The sequence below is a fragment of the Populus trichocarpa genome, chromosome 7 (assembly GCF_000002775.5).
Source record: "Populus trichocarpa isolate Nisqually-1 chromosome 7, P.trichocarpa_v4.1, whole genome shotgun sequence".
Classification (NCBI taxonomy): domain Eukaryota; kingdom Viridiplantae; phylum Streptophyta; class Magnoliopsida; order Malpighiales; family Salicaceae; genus Populus; species Populus trichocarpa.
This window is the reverse complement of record NC_037291.2, coordinates 13,538,418-13,554,335: the sequence shown is the minus strand read 5'-3', so window position 1 is coordinate 13,554,335 and position 15,918 is coordinate 13,538,418. Positions and strand designations below refer to the sequence as shown.

General features: G+C 34.0%; 2 protein-coding genes across 6 annotated transcripts; both read right to left on the bottom strand.

Annotated features, from left to right (window-relative positions):
* Positions 1-824: 824 nt before the first annotated feature.
* Positions 825-11,331, bottom strand: LOC7485033 (probable ubiquitin-like-specific protease 2B). Of its 5 annotated transcripts, XR_008059710.1 has the most exons (18): positions 11,002-11,331; positions 10,758-10,844; positions 10,503-10,684; positions 10,129-10,216; positions 9,963-10,003; positions 9,068-9,265; positions 8,912-8,987; positions 8,100-8,208; positions 7,670-7,744; positions 6,603-6,734; positions 4,952-5,152; positions 4,810-4,865; positions 4,633-4,726; positions 4,212-4,302; positions 3,245-3,364; positions 2,171-2,542; positions 1,479-2,090; positions 825-1,392 (listed from the first exon to the last, which is right to left on the bottom strand). XR_008059710.1 is itself a non-coding variant. In XM_024605568.2 (17 exons), the coding sequence occupies exons 1-17, from the start codon at positions 11,174-11,176 to the stop codon at positions 1,533-1,535; spliced, it is 2,655 nt and encodes an 884-aa protein (XP_024461336.1). In that variant the 5' UTR covers positions 11,177-11,331; the 3' UTR covers positions 825-1,532. The 5 variants fall into 5 exon arrangements, 4 of the variants coding, with proteins under 4 accessions (XP_024461336.1, XP_052310501.1, XP_052310499.1 ...); XM_024605568.2 differs by having other exon boundaries at positions 825-2,090; XM_052454541.1 differs by having other exon boundaries at positions 825-2,050.
* A 597-nt stretch (positions 11,332-11,928) lies between these two features.
* On the bottom strand, positions 11,929-15,411 carry LOC7486068 (guanosine nucleotide diphosphate dissociation inhibitor At5g09550). The gene is made up of 13 exons (XM_002310451.4): positions 15,215-15,411; positions 14,941-15,003; positions 14,729-14,812; positions 14,515-14,622; positions 14,253-14,425; positions 13,914-14,025; positions 13,751-13,831; positions 13,612-13,674; positions 13,396-13,497; positions 13,168-13,292; positions 12,619-12,829; positions 12,383-12,457; positions 11,929-12,166 (listed from the first exon to the last, which is right to left on the bottom strand). The coding sequence occupies exons 1-13, from the start codon at positions 15,299-15,301 to the stop codon at positions 12,116-12,118; spliced, it is 1,335 nt and encodes a 444-aa protein (XP_002310487.1). The 5' UTR covers positions 15,302-15,411; the 3' UTR covers positions 11,929-12,115.
* Between the last annotated feature and the right edge of the window lie 507 nt (positions 15,412-15,918).

Sequence of the window (15,918 nt, the reverse complement as noted above, 5' to 3'; positions counted from 1 at the left end):
GTTATGTCGTACGACATATAAGAATGTATGAACATGATTGATGTAACATTTTCTATTTACCACACGTGAAACTTCCTTCTTGTATGTTAATAGGTTTATGAATCTCACTTCAAACACCAAGTTTAGGGAAGGTGTTGACCTGGAAATATTCTATTTTGGTGTTAAAAAGAGCTTTTGTATGGTCTCTTAATTTATTTTAATTTTCTATGATTTCATAAAGTACTTTTGGAAGACAAAATATATAATAGGAAATGAAATCTTTTGCAAGGTTCTTTGATGGAAAACATACTTATTTGATCTATAAGGTCAACTAGACTAGAGTAATAGTAGTAACAAGCTATTCTCATCTAGCTTTCAAGACATTATTAAAACTTCAAGCATTTTTTTTTTCCATATTATTATAATGATAACCCTCATCATATGAAAATGCTCATTTTTTATTTGGCTTGTGTTCCTTCTAAATTATTTGAACATGTATCAAATTTTCATTTTGAAGTTTCACAAAACATCATTTTCATAACTTTTTTTCAAAATTGAATATTTAAAACTTGTGTTTAAGTTACCGACACATTAATGTGAATAATAATACCGATGAAACTCAATCATATCTATGTCATGGACTTTTTAATAGCCATATGTCTATCTCATTATATATATATATATATATATATATATATATATATATATAACCACCAGTAATGTATTGTCGAATGCAATATAAAACTATGTCTAGTGTCTAGTTGTAATTGGTTTCTTTTTCAACTAGAGCAACACCAAAAGAAAATATGCCATTGTTCATGTCAAAACCAACTACAATCGACAACTTTCCAATAAACTTAATTGTATAAATGGGTGTCGTCACCATTTCTCATCAGCCGACAATTATACCTCCAAACCTCAATTGTAGCTTTTAATGCCTAGAAAACTCTTTCAAATATTATCGTTACATCATCAAAATATCCCTTATGATGTCACTGCACAATTGTTGAACAGATCAGAATTTTTATGGTACCTCTACTAGGCCCCCATTTACATGTTGAATTTGCTCCTGAATTTCTTTCACAGTAGAGAAGAAGCGTACCTAATGAAGTCCGAGCATGGTTCTACGCATCTCAATCCATATTAGATGAAAAACCCAGCCATAGACTTCAAACTCACGTCAAAATCGGCATGCCAGCGTTCCCCAATTTAATTACTTAATTCCAAAGTACAAGGCATTTCATCGTTACTTGAAGGGGCCTTTTCGGCATACCGAAAAAAGCATGCCATAGCAAAAGCACCGTCTTTCTTTCTACACCCCTGTTTGTTCTTATGTACCGCCAAATTCTATGGTATCATGGTTGCCGCGCAACAGAAAGCACCCTCTAGCTCTCTTCTTTTCTCTACCTGTTTCTGTAATATTTACAAACTTAAACGCCCATCAAAGTACTGGCTATTTCTTTACTTACAAGCCCTTACAAAATATATACTGTTCTTGCACTGCTGTTCTTAGTGAAATCGATGCGAATCTTTAGAATGCTTCCTCCAAGTTGTCATGCGCCATCAGAAGATGTAAGCTTGTCCTTTCTAGTCTGTTCATCTGATGCCGAATCTACATTGCACACAGGTTTCCAGACTTTTCGCAAAATGTTTTCGGTAGCCTTAATGGCATCAATTGATGCAACAAGGTCATTGCAATGAAGGGAGGATGGTGAATCATTTGCCACTTGGTCGTTGTGCATGCTGTTTCCCTCTTCCGAGTCCTCAACAACACAATCAGCAAGTTCCTCAGACTCGGTTGATTTTGAAGAGAGTTCATGGCAATTAGTTTGTGTTTGATGATCAGATCCCTCAATCTGGGAAAAAAAATGATCTTCATCAACCCCTACCCCTATCTCTGATGATTTAAGGGATCCACTGATAGATGCTTCAGAACTGGAATCATCATAAGGTTCCTCAATCTGCATATATTTCTTATTGCTTGATGATGAACCGAGAGATCTAAGATTTTTATGAGAAAATGTGGTTGAGGGAAATTCAGTTGCCAAGCCAGTATGTTGCAAATAATCTCCTGTGTTTGATGATGAATCAGAAATTCGCTCACCAATTTCCTGTTTTTAAGCAACAATCAAGAATTCATTAACTTCCATAGGAAACAATTGATCATAGCCAGTAAAGATAAAACAATTACCTCTACTGGTGACATGCAACTGCTCCCATGAATTGTTCCTGTCTGCCAGCAATCTTCATTGGAAAAGGACCTTGCACTAGTTCCTGGTTTGAACAAATTCCTGGAATTCAATCCTAGTTCTCCAGGTTGTTGTTGATGTGCAACTCTCATTGGAGATTTCGTTGTGACTGAGATATTAATCCCCGTATCAGTATCAGTACCAGTACCAGATACTGAACTAGATATCTCCTCAAGAAACTCAACTCCAGTTTCTTCTTCATATGGATCAGAAAATTGGGTAGATGACCGATCTTCAAGAATTTCACGGATCAACTTCTGGATGCATGCCCTTTTCAGAGAGGCCTCCACAGGTAGAAACCAATTTCTATTAAGCTGGTCAAAGATTAACAAATTTGTAACTCACTAAAAGCATAGTGAGATAAACATTTTCAGAAAGAAAAAAACAAAGCCAAATATTGATTACTCAATTCCAGTGTAGTATTTACTGTCCAGTACAGCAGGATTTGAGACCTTCTTGTCCTGACCCCATTTAGAAAATTGGAGGGAAAGAGAAGAGTCCCAGTAAAAGCAAGAGAATATATAATTTACCACTTTTATTTATAAAAAAATTCCACCAGTTCTTGCAGTTTATAAAGTTGTAAAGACTTCCATGAATTGATTATAAGACCAAAGTAGCTAAAGTTTAATCACAACTGCAATTGTGAAATACAAGCTAAAAATAGAGCAGCTTAGTAAGAAACACAAAATAGCATGGAGAAAACAATAACGCTTTTAATTGAAAAAACAAACATATACAAGAAACACCAAAATCATCAGTTATCATAGAGAGTTTGCTTTCAGAGACACTAGAAATGTAAAGCAAGGATGCCAGCAGGCATGGGCTCATAGATTTTTCAACTTGGAAATGCTAAGCACTGATATCACTCAGTTATATTACAATAAATATTTATTCATTCGAAACAGATCTTACCACAGAGGTGAAGTTAGGAAAGTACAGTAATCACCACAAGAAGTTACAAGCTGTGCAGATGGTCCAATGAATGCAAAACCAAAGAAAACAAATTTTTAACTTACGAAGTTTGAAACCTCTGTTATCCTGAAAGGACTGAAATTAATAGGAGCTTCCTCAAGAAAACGTTCAACATAATGGAGCACAAACAGGCCACAGTCATATGAATTTTCCTGCTGTGGAAGCTGAATCAAAGTGGTAAAAGAAATTGCGGTTAATAGACTTTTAAACTGTATAAAGGACAAACTTGATAATTTTCTGAAAATGGTAATCCATGAACAAATGTAGGGGAAGTTTATCATGCAGCAATTCTTTGTTTCTAGCTGAGTCAATAAAATATCAAGATTATAAATTAAGAAACGAGCTTAAATGTCATCAATATATTATATTATGAACCTTTTTTTTATTAACTAAATAAGTTTTTGATGGATTGACAAGATTTGGACATAATAATCCCTTATTGCATTAACCCCATCCTCTCCTTTACCACTTAAGTAGATAGCCAAGGGGTCAATTACACAATTTTCATCCTGCAAGACATTTTCCAATGGAGTTCTGTTTCCATAAAACATTAAAACTGAGGCACTGGGAAAATGGCAGGAATTGCTATATAGAGAGCATTGTGGGTTAAATCATTAATTTGCCTGACATATAAAACGACCCACATGTGTCTGACATTCAATGTCCCTACATTGAATCTGATAAGTTGTCCCATTACTTCTATAGAAAAACAAATATGCAAGCCTAGTTTGATACTGCAATTCATATTTAGCTTTGAAGTTTTAAAAGGAGACAGATGGACTTCACTGGTGGATGTGAGGTCCAGAATGAGTGCAAGACTTATTTTTCTAGCTGTTCATGAGAAAATGAGAACCTTGATTGAATTTTTGGATGAGCTTCAGTCTAGTAGTGTTTTCTTTTAACAGTTTCTTCCATTAGGATACTTCAGTGAACCGCAATATAACATTTAAGGCAACTATTGAGAAATTAAAAGGCAAAAAAAGAAAACCATTTTTAAAAGGGAGACAGTACCTCAAGTGGGACAAACCGTAAATGTATGAACTTCGACAATGTATCATCCACTGTCCCATTATGCCTTTCTCTCCACTCTTCATACAGATAACTGCCATCTCATGACATGTAAACAAAGATCTCATTTCATATGAAGGCATTCGAAGCACAGCAGTAGCAGACAAATATAATTAAAGGGAAAAAATAGCACCAAGAAAAAGTAAATGGAATTACAGATGCAATGCCGTTTTCCCTTCCGAACAACTACAACTAGTATGTTACCACTTTGTTGTTATCAGGTAATTAAATACAAAAATATTGAAGTCTTTTTATTAGAGTTTTAGTGTCAACTATAAGGCATCTGTACCATTAGTGTGAGTCTTGGATTTTCAAAAGTTATATAATGACTAGCTAGGAATAACCATAGCAATAAAGAGGTTACCTCTGAATAAGATTCTTGAGGCCCCTGTGACTTCCTCTGATAGAATCCATGTGTAAGATGCATGGTACCTTAACTGAATTTCTGCCTTCATCTTCTATGAGATTACCACAAAAACAAATCAAGCAAAGATAAACCTCAAAACACAATAAAAACAGACTTCATCGCATAGGCCCTTGCCTCTGGAATGAACCACTTCTCCAGGATGACAAATGACAATCAAACTCCAGTGAAGACTGCCACCGAGAAAGTTTAATATATTTCACATTAATACATAACAGAATGTCCACTGGTGAATAGGAAAAATGAACACAAACCTAACCTGTAATTTATAGGAATGAAAATGTAATCTTTCTCGAAAAGATTCATCTTTCTTGTCCATTTATGAACACGTTGAAAAGCTAGCCTGCCTCCACAAGCATTAGATGGGCCCTTGTCTAGGTCAGCAAGCTTCCGAAAGAAAAAGCTATTGAAAAAGTGGAACCTATGCTTGTCCCCAGGCTTAAGTTTACTCTTTAAATACCTGTCAAATGGACAAATCTTTTAATTCTCTGTTATTTCAGAGTGTAGAGAAAGTAAATAAAGCCCCATAAGGCTAAAATATTCATTTGTTAAAAAGTAATTGAAAACACATATAATAACATCACAGTAGTGAATCATGCTTCAACAAGAAATAGGATGCGTAGAAGAAAATGTAAGTTACAACAAGCTGTTCACAGCAAAGCAATTGAAGTAGAAAGCTTACAAACATAAAAATCTCAACCAAAAGCTGCCATATCCAATTTATTTCATTTAATGCCCCTCGGTGGCGAGCCTTAAAACTAATTACTGGTGTGATAAGCCAGACAAGGACAAAAAAAACACTTTAATTTAATGCATGTAATTATTGATATTAGGTAAGGGTGTAACATTGTACTAATGTAAATCTTAAATTAAGAATGGATAAACAGGTAGAGCCAGGCCACCTGCCAACCTGGACGAAGCAACATTTACAAGCATTAATTACTCCCTCCATCTTCACTTCTTGAACTAACCACCAGCCATAGCGAATTATTTACAAGAAACCAAATATAAAAGCAAACATCTGACTGCTTCACTCACGGACAAGGCCTTCTGTCAGCCTACGCACTAGATCATGCAGCCTATCCCTCAACTTAAGCAAGAAGAAAAAAGTGTAGGGCCTTGGGAAAAAACAAATCTACTTCTTGGGTAAGATTTCCATAATTTCTTCCAGTCAAACACAGGATTACTAGAAATGAAACAGCTTTATCCCACTGTCTCCAAATAGTTTAGGAAAAGTATGATTTAACAAATATACTCACAAATCCAACACTTTAGATTAGATGTTACTTCTTTGGAACATTCATGTCTGATGTCTGATCACTTAGCCAGTTGTATCTCAATCAATCTCTTTTCCACTATCAACTAATTATTTCAAATTTCATTAAGTCCGACAATCCCAGACCGTAAGTTCTGAACTCAAATGTGCTAAAAAAATAATAAAACCAACAAAGGTGATAAGGGTATGGAGTATTTAAAAGGAACTTTCATCCCTTTATGTTACTATTCTAATTCATGAACTAGTATATCAGGCTGCAACAATGAAACTGAAAGACTTTATAACAAATCTTATGCACGAATATCAGACCTTAACTTTTGATCCCAAATGTGCTTCTTTCTCAGGAGAGAGGGGAAAAAAAACCCTATGTTGATCACTATAGAGGCTATATCAAGAAATCAATTGTGAAATTAAATTAAATAAAAAATAAGAAAAAGAACTCCAATCCCTTTATGATATGATTCTTCTTCATGAACTTGTATATCAGACTTCAACAGTGAAACTTATGTGACTTAATAACACATCCTATGCAAGAATTTCTTCAAACATACAACATAAAAACCAAATTCTGGAGCTTGAAACAAATCAAACGGGGTCACATCAATAAACCCATTAGTAAGTTGACCAATCTTACAGGATATAAAAGTCAATGATGGTATCATTGATGAATGTCTCTGGGCGTAGAAGCTCCACATCTCTCTTACTAATAGAAACAGCATCAGGATCACCTTTAGGATAGATAACCTCTTCAAATGTCTCATGAAGACTGAAATAAAAAGAACTTACATTTGACAAAATTATCACGGAAAAACAAGTGAAATTCAGTTTGAGAAAAAAAAGAGATAGTCAACAAGTTTAAGAGTGCAAATACAAATTCATGTATAAAGCTTAATTTGTACAGGAATTATAAATTAATCAAGAAAATATACAATGCAAGACCACACATTCTTGCAGTATTAGTAGAGTTAACCATATAATCAGCAAAAACCACATAGAAAAGAGATGGCTCACAGTTTAAAAGAAAAAACATTTTGCAGAAGGTTGCTAGGCCTTAAAAAGTAAAAATATTTGATGAACTGCAACTGCATAAGATGCAAGGACTTTTACCATTGAAAAAGATAGAATCAGAGACTTCATGCTGTCACAATAAAAGGTTTATTCCAAATTTACTTCATCTATATCAAGATATGAGAGAGTTCATGTCTAGAAAAGTGATTTACCAAATAAATTATATGCGCCTCCAAAACCCAAAAGTGAACAACAACAACAAATATAATTATTACAACCAGGAAAAGTATGTATATAACAAGAGAGAGAGCAACAACCATGAAGGCTAACTACTAAAATAATTAATGAGAAAAATCAGCTGGGCTCGCACATTAACAAAGAAACTAAATCATGTTGTGAAAATGTTGTTCATTCAGACTCATGTTACTGTGGATTGTAACAGTTTCCTTTTCAGCCCGTATATCCTTTCTTTTGATTTGTGCATTATTATTTCTTTAGCCTGCATATCCTTTCTCTGGGTTTGTGCATTATTAAATAAGTGGGACAGTACCATTTGTTCAGCCTGTATTTGTTGTGATTTGTTGACAATCTGTGCATTAAATAAGTGGGGCAGTGATATCATTAATAACACTTGCTTGTCATACCCTATTTGGTGTTCGATTAGCAAATATTTACATTTATCCATTGACTTACACAGGAAAATAAGGCTTTGAGATGACCATCCCATTGTGCCCAAAAAAGGCATTTCCATCATTTTTCCAATCAGAGCTGTAGCATAAAAAAAAAAGGAAAAAAAAAAAGGATTAACATAAAGAACCTCTCATCAAGCAAACTCACTATTAAAGCTAACTGAAACAGGCTATTAGAAATACCTTGTGTTGGGAATAATAGTTCCCAATGCAAAATAGAGTGAAGCTAAAAGACACAACGAACTTGAAATTAAAACTGAAAAAGAAATGCAAGCTAGCATGCGGTAGGGTATAAAAATTGATATCGCCAATTCATTAAAAAAGCTAAGCAACCAGCTGAATAATCTCTGAAAAGTTAAGCAAGAATCCCATCTGGGATAATCATGTACACACATATAGATGGGTGGGTATTAGCAACCAGATTGAGAACTCACTCAGAAGTAACATTCCAGCTATCCCTGTATCTGACATGCAATGATTTGATTGCTTCCTCTCCTTCATTCCAAAGAGGATCACAAACTGAAAACTTCAACTTGTCAACACCTGCTTGCATTTTTTTATGAAAAACATAACATATTAGAGCTTTATTGACATAAATTTCGAGCAGTATATATTTTTTCCATATAGTGTCTGCCAATCCATTAAGAGTACGAAACAAATCGAACATAAACATAAAAAATAAATAATCTCTTCAACACATTTTGATTCATATTGGCCAAAAATTAGACCTCTGTCTATATACAGAGAATGCTGGCATTGTTCTAAGAAGGAGCAGCATGCAACAAATATAAAACTTACGGAAAAAAGGCAATGGCACAAAATCAACACAGCAACAAGCAAGCCTCAATCCCAAACTAGTTGGGGTTGTGTCTCCAAATATTATACAAACCAATCTAATTTATTACTGTTTGTTCGTGTGGCCAGCTGATTGGTAACAAGGATATAGGATAACATATTTCTATTGCAACCAAAATGATGGCACAATGCATCACATGGAATTAAGGAAAAAACTACAAGGAATTATCTGAGAATGTACAGATAAAAAAAGTTATATGCAACAAGCAAGCTGAATAAACTTCTAGAAAAATTGTGTCAAAGCAGGAAACAATAAGGCATCATCAAGGAGGTACCTCATGGTAAATAGTAATTTGTGAACAGGTTGCATATAATGCTGCTTGCATCCTAGAATCTGATCTACATAATATAAAAGGTAGCTTGAACAAAATCCTCCTGGAATTGTACAAACCTGAAGTATCATTTGTATTTCCAGCTCCTTGAGAAACCTTTGATTTAAAACAGATATAAACCATAGCAGTCGTAACCTACATCCAGTGATGTAAGAAATTTAACTTGCTCAAATCAGCAAGCATACGAAGAAGAAAGTATGGGTGGTATAACTCACCATTCCACACCATTCTGACTCAATACTAATAATATCATCAAGAGTCCACTCAGCATTAAATATTCCCTTGACCCCATTTGCAGTTGAACCCTCCATTCTGATGCTGCTTCCTGAGAAAGTTAAGCAATACTCTGCACCATATACATCGCCACACAGGATATAGTCAGGGAAAACAGCAACTGTATTATTTGTGTAATCCTGCAATACAAATGCATTGATCCATGAGTTCTATCATAGTATGTCTTAAATAAAAGAGGGGTGGGGAGAGAAGCGAGCTGCGGAAAAAATGGATGGTCATCTGGTATTAAATTAAGACAAAAGATGTAAGACTACTGATAAGAGAAGGAATCTCTTTTAGAAAGTGTGTTTTTCTTATACAGAAAAAAAAGAGGACTATATTAAAAAAGAACATGTGTGAATTTTAAAAAGTGGTTTTTGCTCACCACTCTCAGAATTAGCCATTTAAAATCTAGCAAATAGATGCAGATTCAGAGGATTTCCAATCTCAAATAGGTTAAGAAGTAAGGCATTCCAACAGGCCAGAATAGAATAAACTAGGGTTCATTTGAAAACTGAAGTTTCTTCACACAACTGAAGAAAAAGAACCATTTAACTCCTAAGAACCATTTTGTCAGAGCAGAGTAAGCTGGCAAAAAATCTAATGCAATGACAAGATTTTAGGTTATAATGAAGACAATGTAAAGTTGCATATCTAGATCTATAATATATTCCTTAATACATACAATTTTTGCAGTTCACCTTCATGCATATTTACTTAAAAAATGTGGAAAATTATCATCTGTCCCTTTATCATTCATAAATGTAATCTTCAGGCAGCTCCCAATATCAATAGTTCAATTATACTTTTTTGGAAAAAAGAACACAGGATACTTACAATTTTATGTCCAACAGAACCACGCTCTAGCACTTGGTTTCCTGATGGAAATGAAAGAATGCACATATTTTAAATAATTTCATCAGATCATCCATGAGGACCATGACAAGGAGAAGATAATACAGAATCAACTCAAAAAAAGATGAGGGGGGCAGAAGATTAGAACCTGCATTCTCCACAAGAGTAGAGACAGAAGTGGATGAGCTCATTTCAATCCCAACATCATTATCCGAAATCCTACCAACTGACTCATTCTGCAACAATTTTGGTCAAATAACTAAGGGGACAAAATTTACACATCCAGCTTTCTCATAAAACAATTTAAAGGAGAGGTTTCTAAGAGAAAAAAGACTGTGCCAGCATGCTATTCGAATTCTTTTTGCCGTCAGTAGAACTTTACCCAAAGAATAATAACCATGGCGTGTAACAAACTCAATTTAGAATATAGGCTTCCATTCCATAAAAAGCAGGAGAAGTATATCACTGTTCAATTTAGAATACAGGCTTCCAATCCGTGCAAAGCAGGACCACAGTACGTACCTCATAATTTGAGAATCTGAATAACCTATCCAGCCGAGAAATCTCCTTGACAGAACAATCTTCTTGTGGCATGCAAGCAGGAGCTGAAACAGAATATTGGCATTGACCCTCCACGTCGGTAGGATCGATATCTACTACTTCGTTACTGTTTCCCTTGCATAAGGAATTGGTCTCTCCTGCAACTATTAAGCAAATGAGGGCAAGTAACATTGAATATAGAGAAATTAAAGAACCCTGTGCAGAAAATTCCCTTACCTCCACAGTCAACATCGATTGGTTCATCATCTATATCAATAGGTTCATTGCTACTTTCTATTTTTACAGCCCCAGTACATCCTCCAACTAGATTAAAAAAAATAATATAGAAAACAAAGTTAGACACAAATCTATCATATAATAAAGCATTTATACTAGAGTAAAGCAATGATAGTAGGCAAGAAAAAATAGAAACACAAATTTAGAAAAAAAAAACAGAGAGAGAAAAGAAAGATAAACTTACAGCACTGAAGAGACTTATACTTAGTGCGAGGAGAAGTGTCGTCGTCCTTGTTGTTGCCGTTTCGTCTTCTCTTTTGGATCCGAAATTTGCCGACGAACCTCGCAGACTCCTTCTCGACTTTTTCTTCTTCTTCGTCGAACTCGAACACACTAAATTTCTGACTCGAACGAGCCATGACTTACTCGTAGGGAGCTTTTTCTTCGTTTTCTTTTTTTAGGGATACTTGTTGAGAAAGCTTTTGCTTTTGTGAGGTTGACAGTGAGGACATATGTAGCAGGTGAGCAAAAGATAAATTTTTGGAAACAGAAAAGGAGAATTTAGAGTCAGAGAGACAGGAAAAGGCTGTGTCAAATTTTAATGATATGATCAATATGTTTGTTTATTGTTAATGGGCTTGGGCTTGGGCTTTTTTTTAATTCAATATTAAATTCTTTTTGGTGGAAAGGTTATTACATTCTTTTTTAATTTTTTTTATTATTAAATAAAAAAAATTAATATTTAATATTTTTTAAATTAATTTTTATTTTTATTTTATCTTTTAAAAAATATTAACCCAATAAACTTTTAGATTATTTTTAAAAAAATATATCTTAGACACCGAGTCTAACTTTGTTTAAGATTTCAGTTACTAGGTTACTGATATTTTAGGTTAGTTATATTTTTTAAAATGATATTATTATTATTTTTTAAGTTAATTTTATCGAATTTTACTTGAGTTTACCATCAAATTAATATTTATAACGACTAAATTAGACTATAGATCATGGACACATCTAGATGGGTGTGATTTGACGTTTTTATATGCACATTCAAAGGTGTGCACAAGCTTGTGAATGCAGATCTTCCCATCAAGTTACAGATCATGTGCTCAATTGCATGATAACCATACCAAGTGTTGTGTATATATGAAGTTTCGAACCAAAAAAATAAAGAGTGAAATAAGATTGTTTGTCCAATTAAAAGTACATTAGCATAGTTTTGCAAAACAACAGATTAATAAAATTAGAACAAAATACAGAACATTATTTAATTTTGTCTTCAACAGGAAGAGACATTGAATGATTTAAAATCTAATAAATGTTGTTCCACTAAATTCTTTGAGCAATGTAGAACTTTATTCAGCAGCAGCGCTTGCAGCACTCAAATCCACAGAAAGATCAAGAGTCTGCACCACCAAAAAAGAAAGAGAAAATTACAAGTTAATTATATGTTTATTTCAAAAAGATTTCAAAGCCAACAATTTAGAGAGGATCTAGAAAAGGTCTTGTTGTTCTTTTTTTTTTCTTTGAAAACTTATGTTATTGAAAATCTAGAGAGAAAATTTCTCTTTATAAATCATTTACAAAGCAAAGGGTCACCTCAGGAATTCTGAGACACTTACCTTTCCAGTTATCTCACTGTACATTGCAATAACATCTTGTACTGTGGTCTCAAAATGTGTTGTTGCGTCGTAGCTCTGCAAGAAATATCAAGATTTTGATCACTAATGCTGGATTTTCTAAAAAACAGAGAGAAATAATTAAAGCTATATTAAGCTTATTTAAAAATAGAAAAGAAAATTCGTTTTCTTTTCAGACAAAGGGAAAAAAATGGTGTGAGTGACATGCAAATACTTACAGTAGAAATGAAGCAATTGTCATCTTTCATAGTATTTATGGGCACATATCTGTCATAAGTTTCATAGAAAATCTCATCTACTGGACCCAACAAGTCAATTCCTGGCTTCAGTTCTATCTCAGGGTTGTCTGTCTCAGCTTCAGCTGAAACAAAAGCAATGAATTTTCCTTGTGGAGCAACATTGTGAGCATAAGAACAGCAGAAGAGGTACCTAGAGAAGCAATGTGGAAAGTTAACAAAATATCTTAAATGAGGACTAGTTGTTATGCATGTTGCGTTATATTTCAGTGATTAGAAGGACATAGGCTACAAATATCAATAGTCAGATTAAAGTCTATATGTTGTCTTATTTTTATCCAAGCAAAACCTTAATCATATTGTCTCAGGATAAATTATTGTTAACTGATCACTACAACGAATCACTTCGAACGAAAAATGAGATATCAATGGAAGTTGCAGAAAAATTGTGCTTATATGAGAGCTAAGTGGGCTTAAACTACACAGAAACTTGTAGAAATAAATTCTGAGCAAGAAATTGCAGTTGCATACATGTCTGATTTGCGTCCAAGTTGCTTCTGTGGCAGAATAACTTGCGCAGAGTGAGAATCACTAGTGGCAGGAATAGGATGGCTCATTATACAAATAGCACGAGCAACTTTCCCAACATTCTTAACCTGTTGCATTAAAGCAATGATAAATAAAGGCGATAACAATGTCCATTTCACCATACAAAGTAGTGAAGATCTTAATATTATTTAAAAAATTGACGTGGATTACCTTATTTGGCAAATATGATGGGTCACAAACAACTTTCTTGCATTTAGCAGTTTCTCCTTCTGAGGTGACACCAATGGCTTTACCACTCTCGTCAAACTCTACCTGTCAATGCTCAAGATAATTTATGATGATCAAGTAGGCGACTAATCAACAATCCCAGATTCATATCTTAAAAATGATCGAGGCCATGGATACAAGTTATTATCGCAATTTTACCTTACATTCTGGCTTGTTGAGCATGTAAGTTCCACCATATACTGCACTTAAGCGTGCAAATGACTGACAAAATACCACAATCTGTTATGAAAACTTATTCACTTTCGAAACCTACACGATAACTATAGATTGAACAAACCTGAGGCAATTCTGCTAGTCCATAAAGTGGATAGATATAGGGTGATCCTCCTTGGAAACGTGCCAAAGAATCTGCATAAAGCTTTACCAAAAGAAAACAGCAGAAAACTTGAAAATCATTTTTTCCCGATAACCATCAAATATTCAAAGAATTTCAAATGCACCTTCATTCTCTTCACAAAATCCGAAGCTGGTTGATCTAAATAACTATCATCAAGATGAAGAGCCAAGGCATGACCAATAAAGTCAATTGTATCATCTTCAAGCCCGTATTTTCTACATGAAATATTATGAAGAAGAATTAATCTAGTATATAAAATTGACTAGCCAAATATACATCAAGGTACAGAGTTGTTTTCCTTCCTCCTTTTCATCAACATCATCCATTATCCATAAGATCATTTATATATTCATTCAAGTTCTTCCACCAAATATGGATGATGCCATTTTAACTAAATTAAAATATTTATCAATGAAAAGAGAAATGTTGATGAGACACATACGAGATAACCTCTCTTGCTGTAACTTTGGTCAAGTCCAGACCCTCATGAGATTTGGGATCATTTTCCTCATAGTCTTGGACATAAATGAAGAACTTTCGAGCACGACGTTTCTCAAACAATCCCATCAATGGTGATTTTAGTGCTTCCACATCAGTTGCTGGGACTTTGTAGATCTGAAAATCATCATTACTTCTCATATATTTTGTTGTTTTTTTAATCTAAATTGTAGAGAAAAAATTGTGATCATGCAAATATATTGTACCTTTCCTTTGTTGTACACAAAACTACCATCAACAGCCTTAAAATGAAGATACTTAGTAACATCTGTGTGTATCAAAACACGGACCAAACCACCATTGGCGATGATAAACTAGCAAAACAAATCGATAAAGAAATAAAAAGACAACATAAACACATCATGTTATTGCACTTTATCAGTTAACAACAAACAAATCATAGAATGTCATACAAAATACCTTAGGTATCATATCAACATTGTACTCCTTGCTTGCACCCAAGCTCTCCGGAGGTGTATCACTTCCCCTGAAACGCTTCCATAGCTGTAATCATGAAAAGGGTTATCATGAAAAGGGTTAGGGGAAAAAATCATGTAAACATATAAAAGAACATAGAAAAATAATCAACAATTAAATTTAAAGTTCTTACAACATAGACATAAGAGAATAACCTGATTAAGATTAAGAGATGTAGATTCTCCTCCATAATAGTCATTGCGATCCATATGCAATACCTGTTTCAAATGAAGATTCAAATGGATTTATCCAAGAAAAAAATTGAATAATCAATTAAATTATATATGTAAGTTTATATTAAGAACATGTTTTTTTTTATAGACAAATTAACAATTTAAAAATTCAATGTGTTTTCAACACTAATCTAACTATATTTCCATCAAATTTAAATTATAAACATGAAAACATAATTAATTAAGAAGGATTTACTTTGAGTCCATCAACAGAAAGAAGACCACTGAGAATGCATTCCTTGAGACCGGTTCCTAGAACAATTACATCGTAGTTTTCATCCATGGCCACAAAATTCAAACTAAGAGAAACAAACCCTTTTAAGATTTGATGGATATAAGGAGAAAGAGAGATTGGCTTTCTTGACAAAGCAAAGAGAAATATTGGAGAGAGTGGACGTAGGGGAGTCTATATATGTTTGTTGATTTAGAGCAAGTCTTTAGCGGGAACCACCGACAATAATGCACAAAGCAGAGGTGATTATTGGGAAGCAAATGGCATGCATGCCCACGGCAATTGCACCGCGTGGAATTGCACGAGGTGGATTGTGAGCGCTTGAGTTTCGCCGCTTTGACTCGAGATTTGCAGAGACTAGTTTCTAGAGGGTTGATTCGATCTGGCTTGCTTTCTTGATTCTGGGCTTCTGTTTTTTTTTTTTTTTTTCAAGAGCATATAAGGGGTAATCACCTAAACTCCTTTGTGGAAAAAAAATTTATTTGAGAAATCCACCAAAATTATATATATACATATATATATATATATATATATATATATATATATAAATTCTGAATTCTCAAGCTTTTTTCCTTATTAGGGGTAATAACTTAAACTCCAATTTGTGGAAAAAGTTTCTAATTGAAAAATTCATTGTTATGTGAGCCTTAAGCATCTGAATTTATTTT

Excerpts from the sequence above, each read along its gene's own strand:
- LOC7485033 (XM_024605568.2), bottom strand. The coding sequence starts at position 11,176 with ATGGCTCGTTCGAGTCAGAAATTTAGTGTGTTCGAGTTCGACGAAGAA. Across the intron at positions 10,685-10,757 it reads AATCGATGTTGACTGTGGAG|TTGCAGGAGAGACCAATTCC; the intron begins GTAAGGGAATTT and ends TTTGCTTAATAG. Across the intron at positions 10,004-10,128 it reads TACTCTTGTGGAGAATGCAG|GAAACCAAGTGCTAGAGCGT; the intron begins GTTCTAATCTTC and ends CATTTCCATCAG.
- LOC7486068 (XM_002310451.4), bottom strand. The coding sequence starts at position 15,301 with ATGGATGAAAACTACGATGTAATTGTTCTAGGAACCGGTCTCAAGGAA. Across the intron at positions 13,832-13,913 it reads ATTTTGTGAAGAGAATGAAG|CTTTATGCAGATTCTTTGGC; the intron begins GTGCATTTGAAA and ends CTTTTGGTAAAG. Across the intron at positions 13,675-13,750 it reads GACTAGCAGAATTGCCTCAG|TCATTTGCACGCTTAAGTGC; the intron begins GTTTGTTCAATC and ends GTATTTTGTCAG.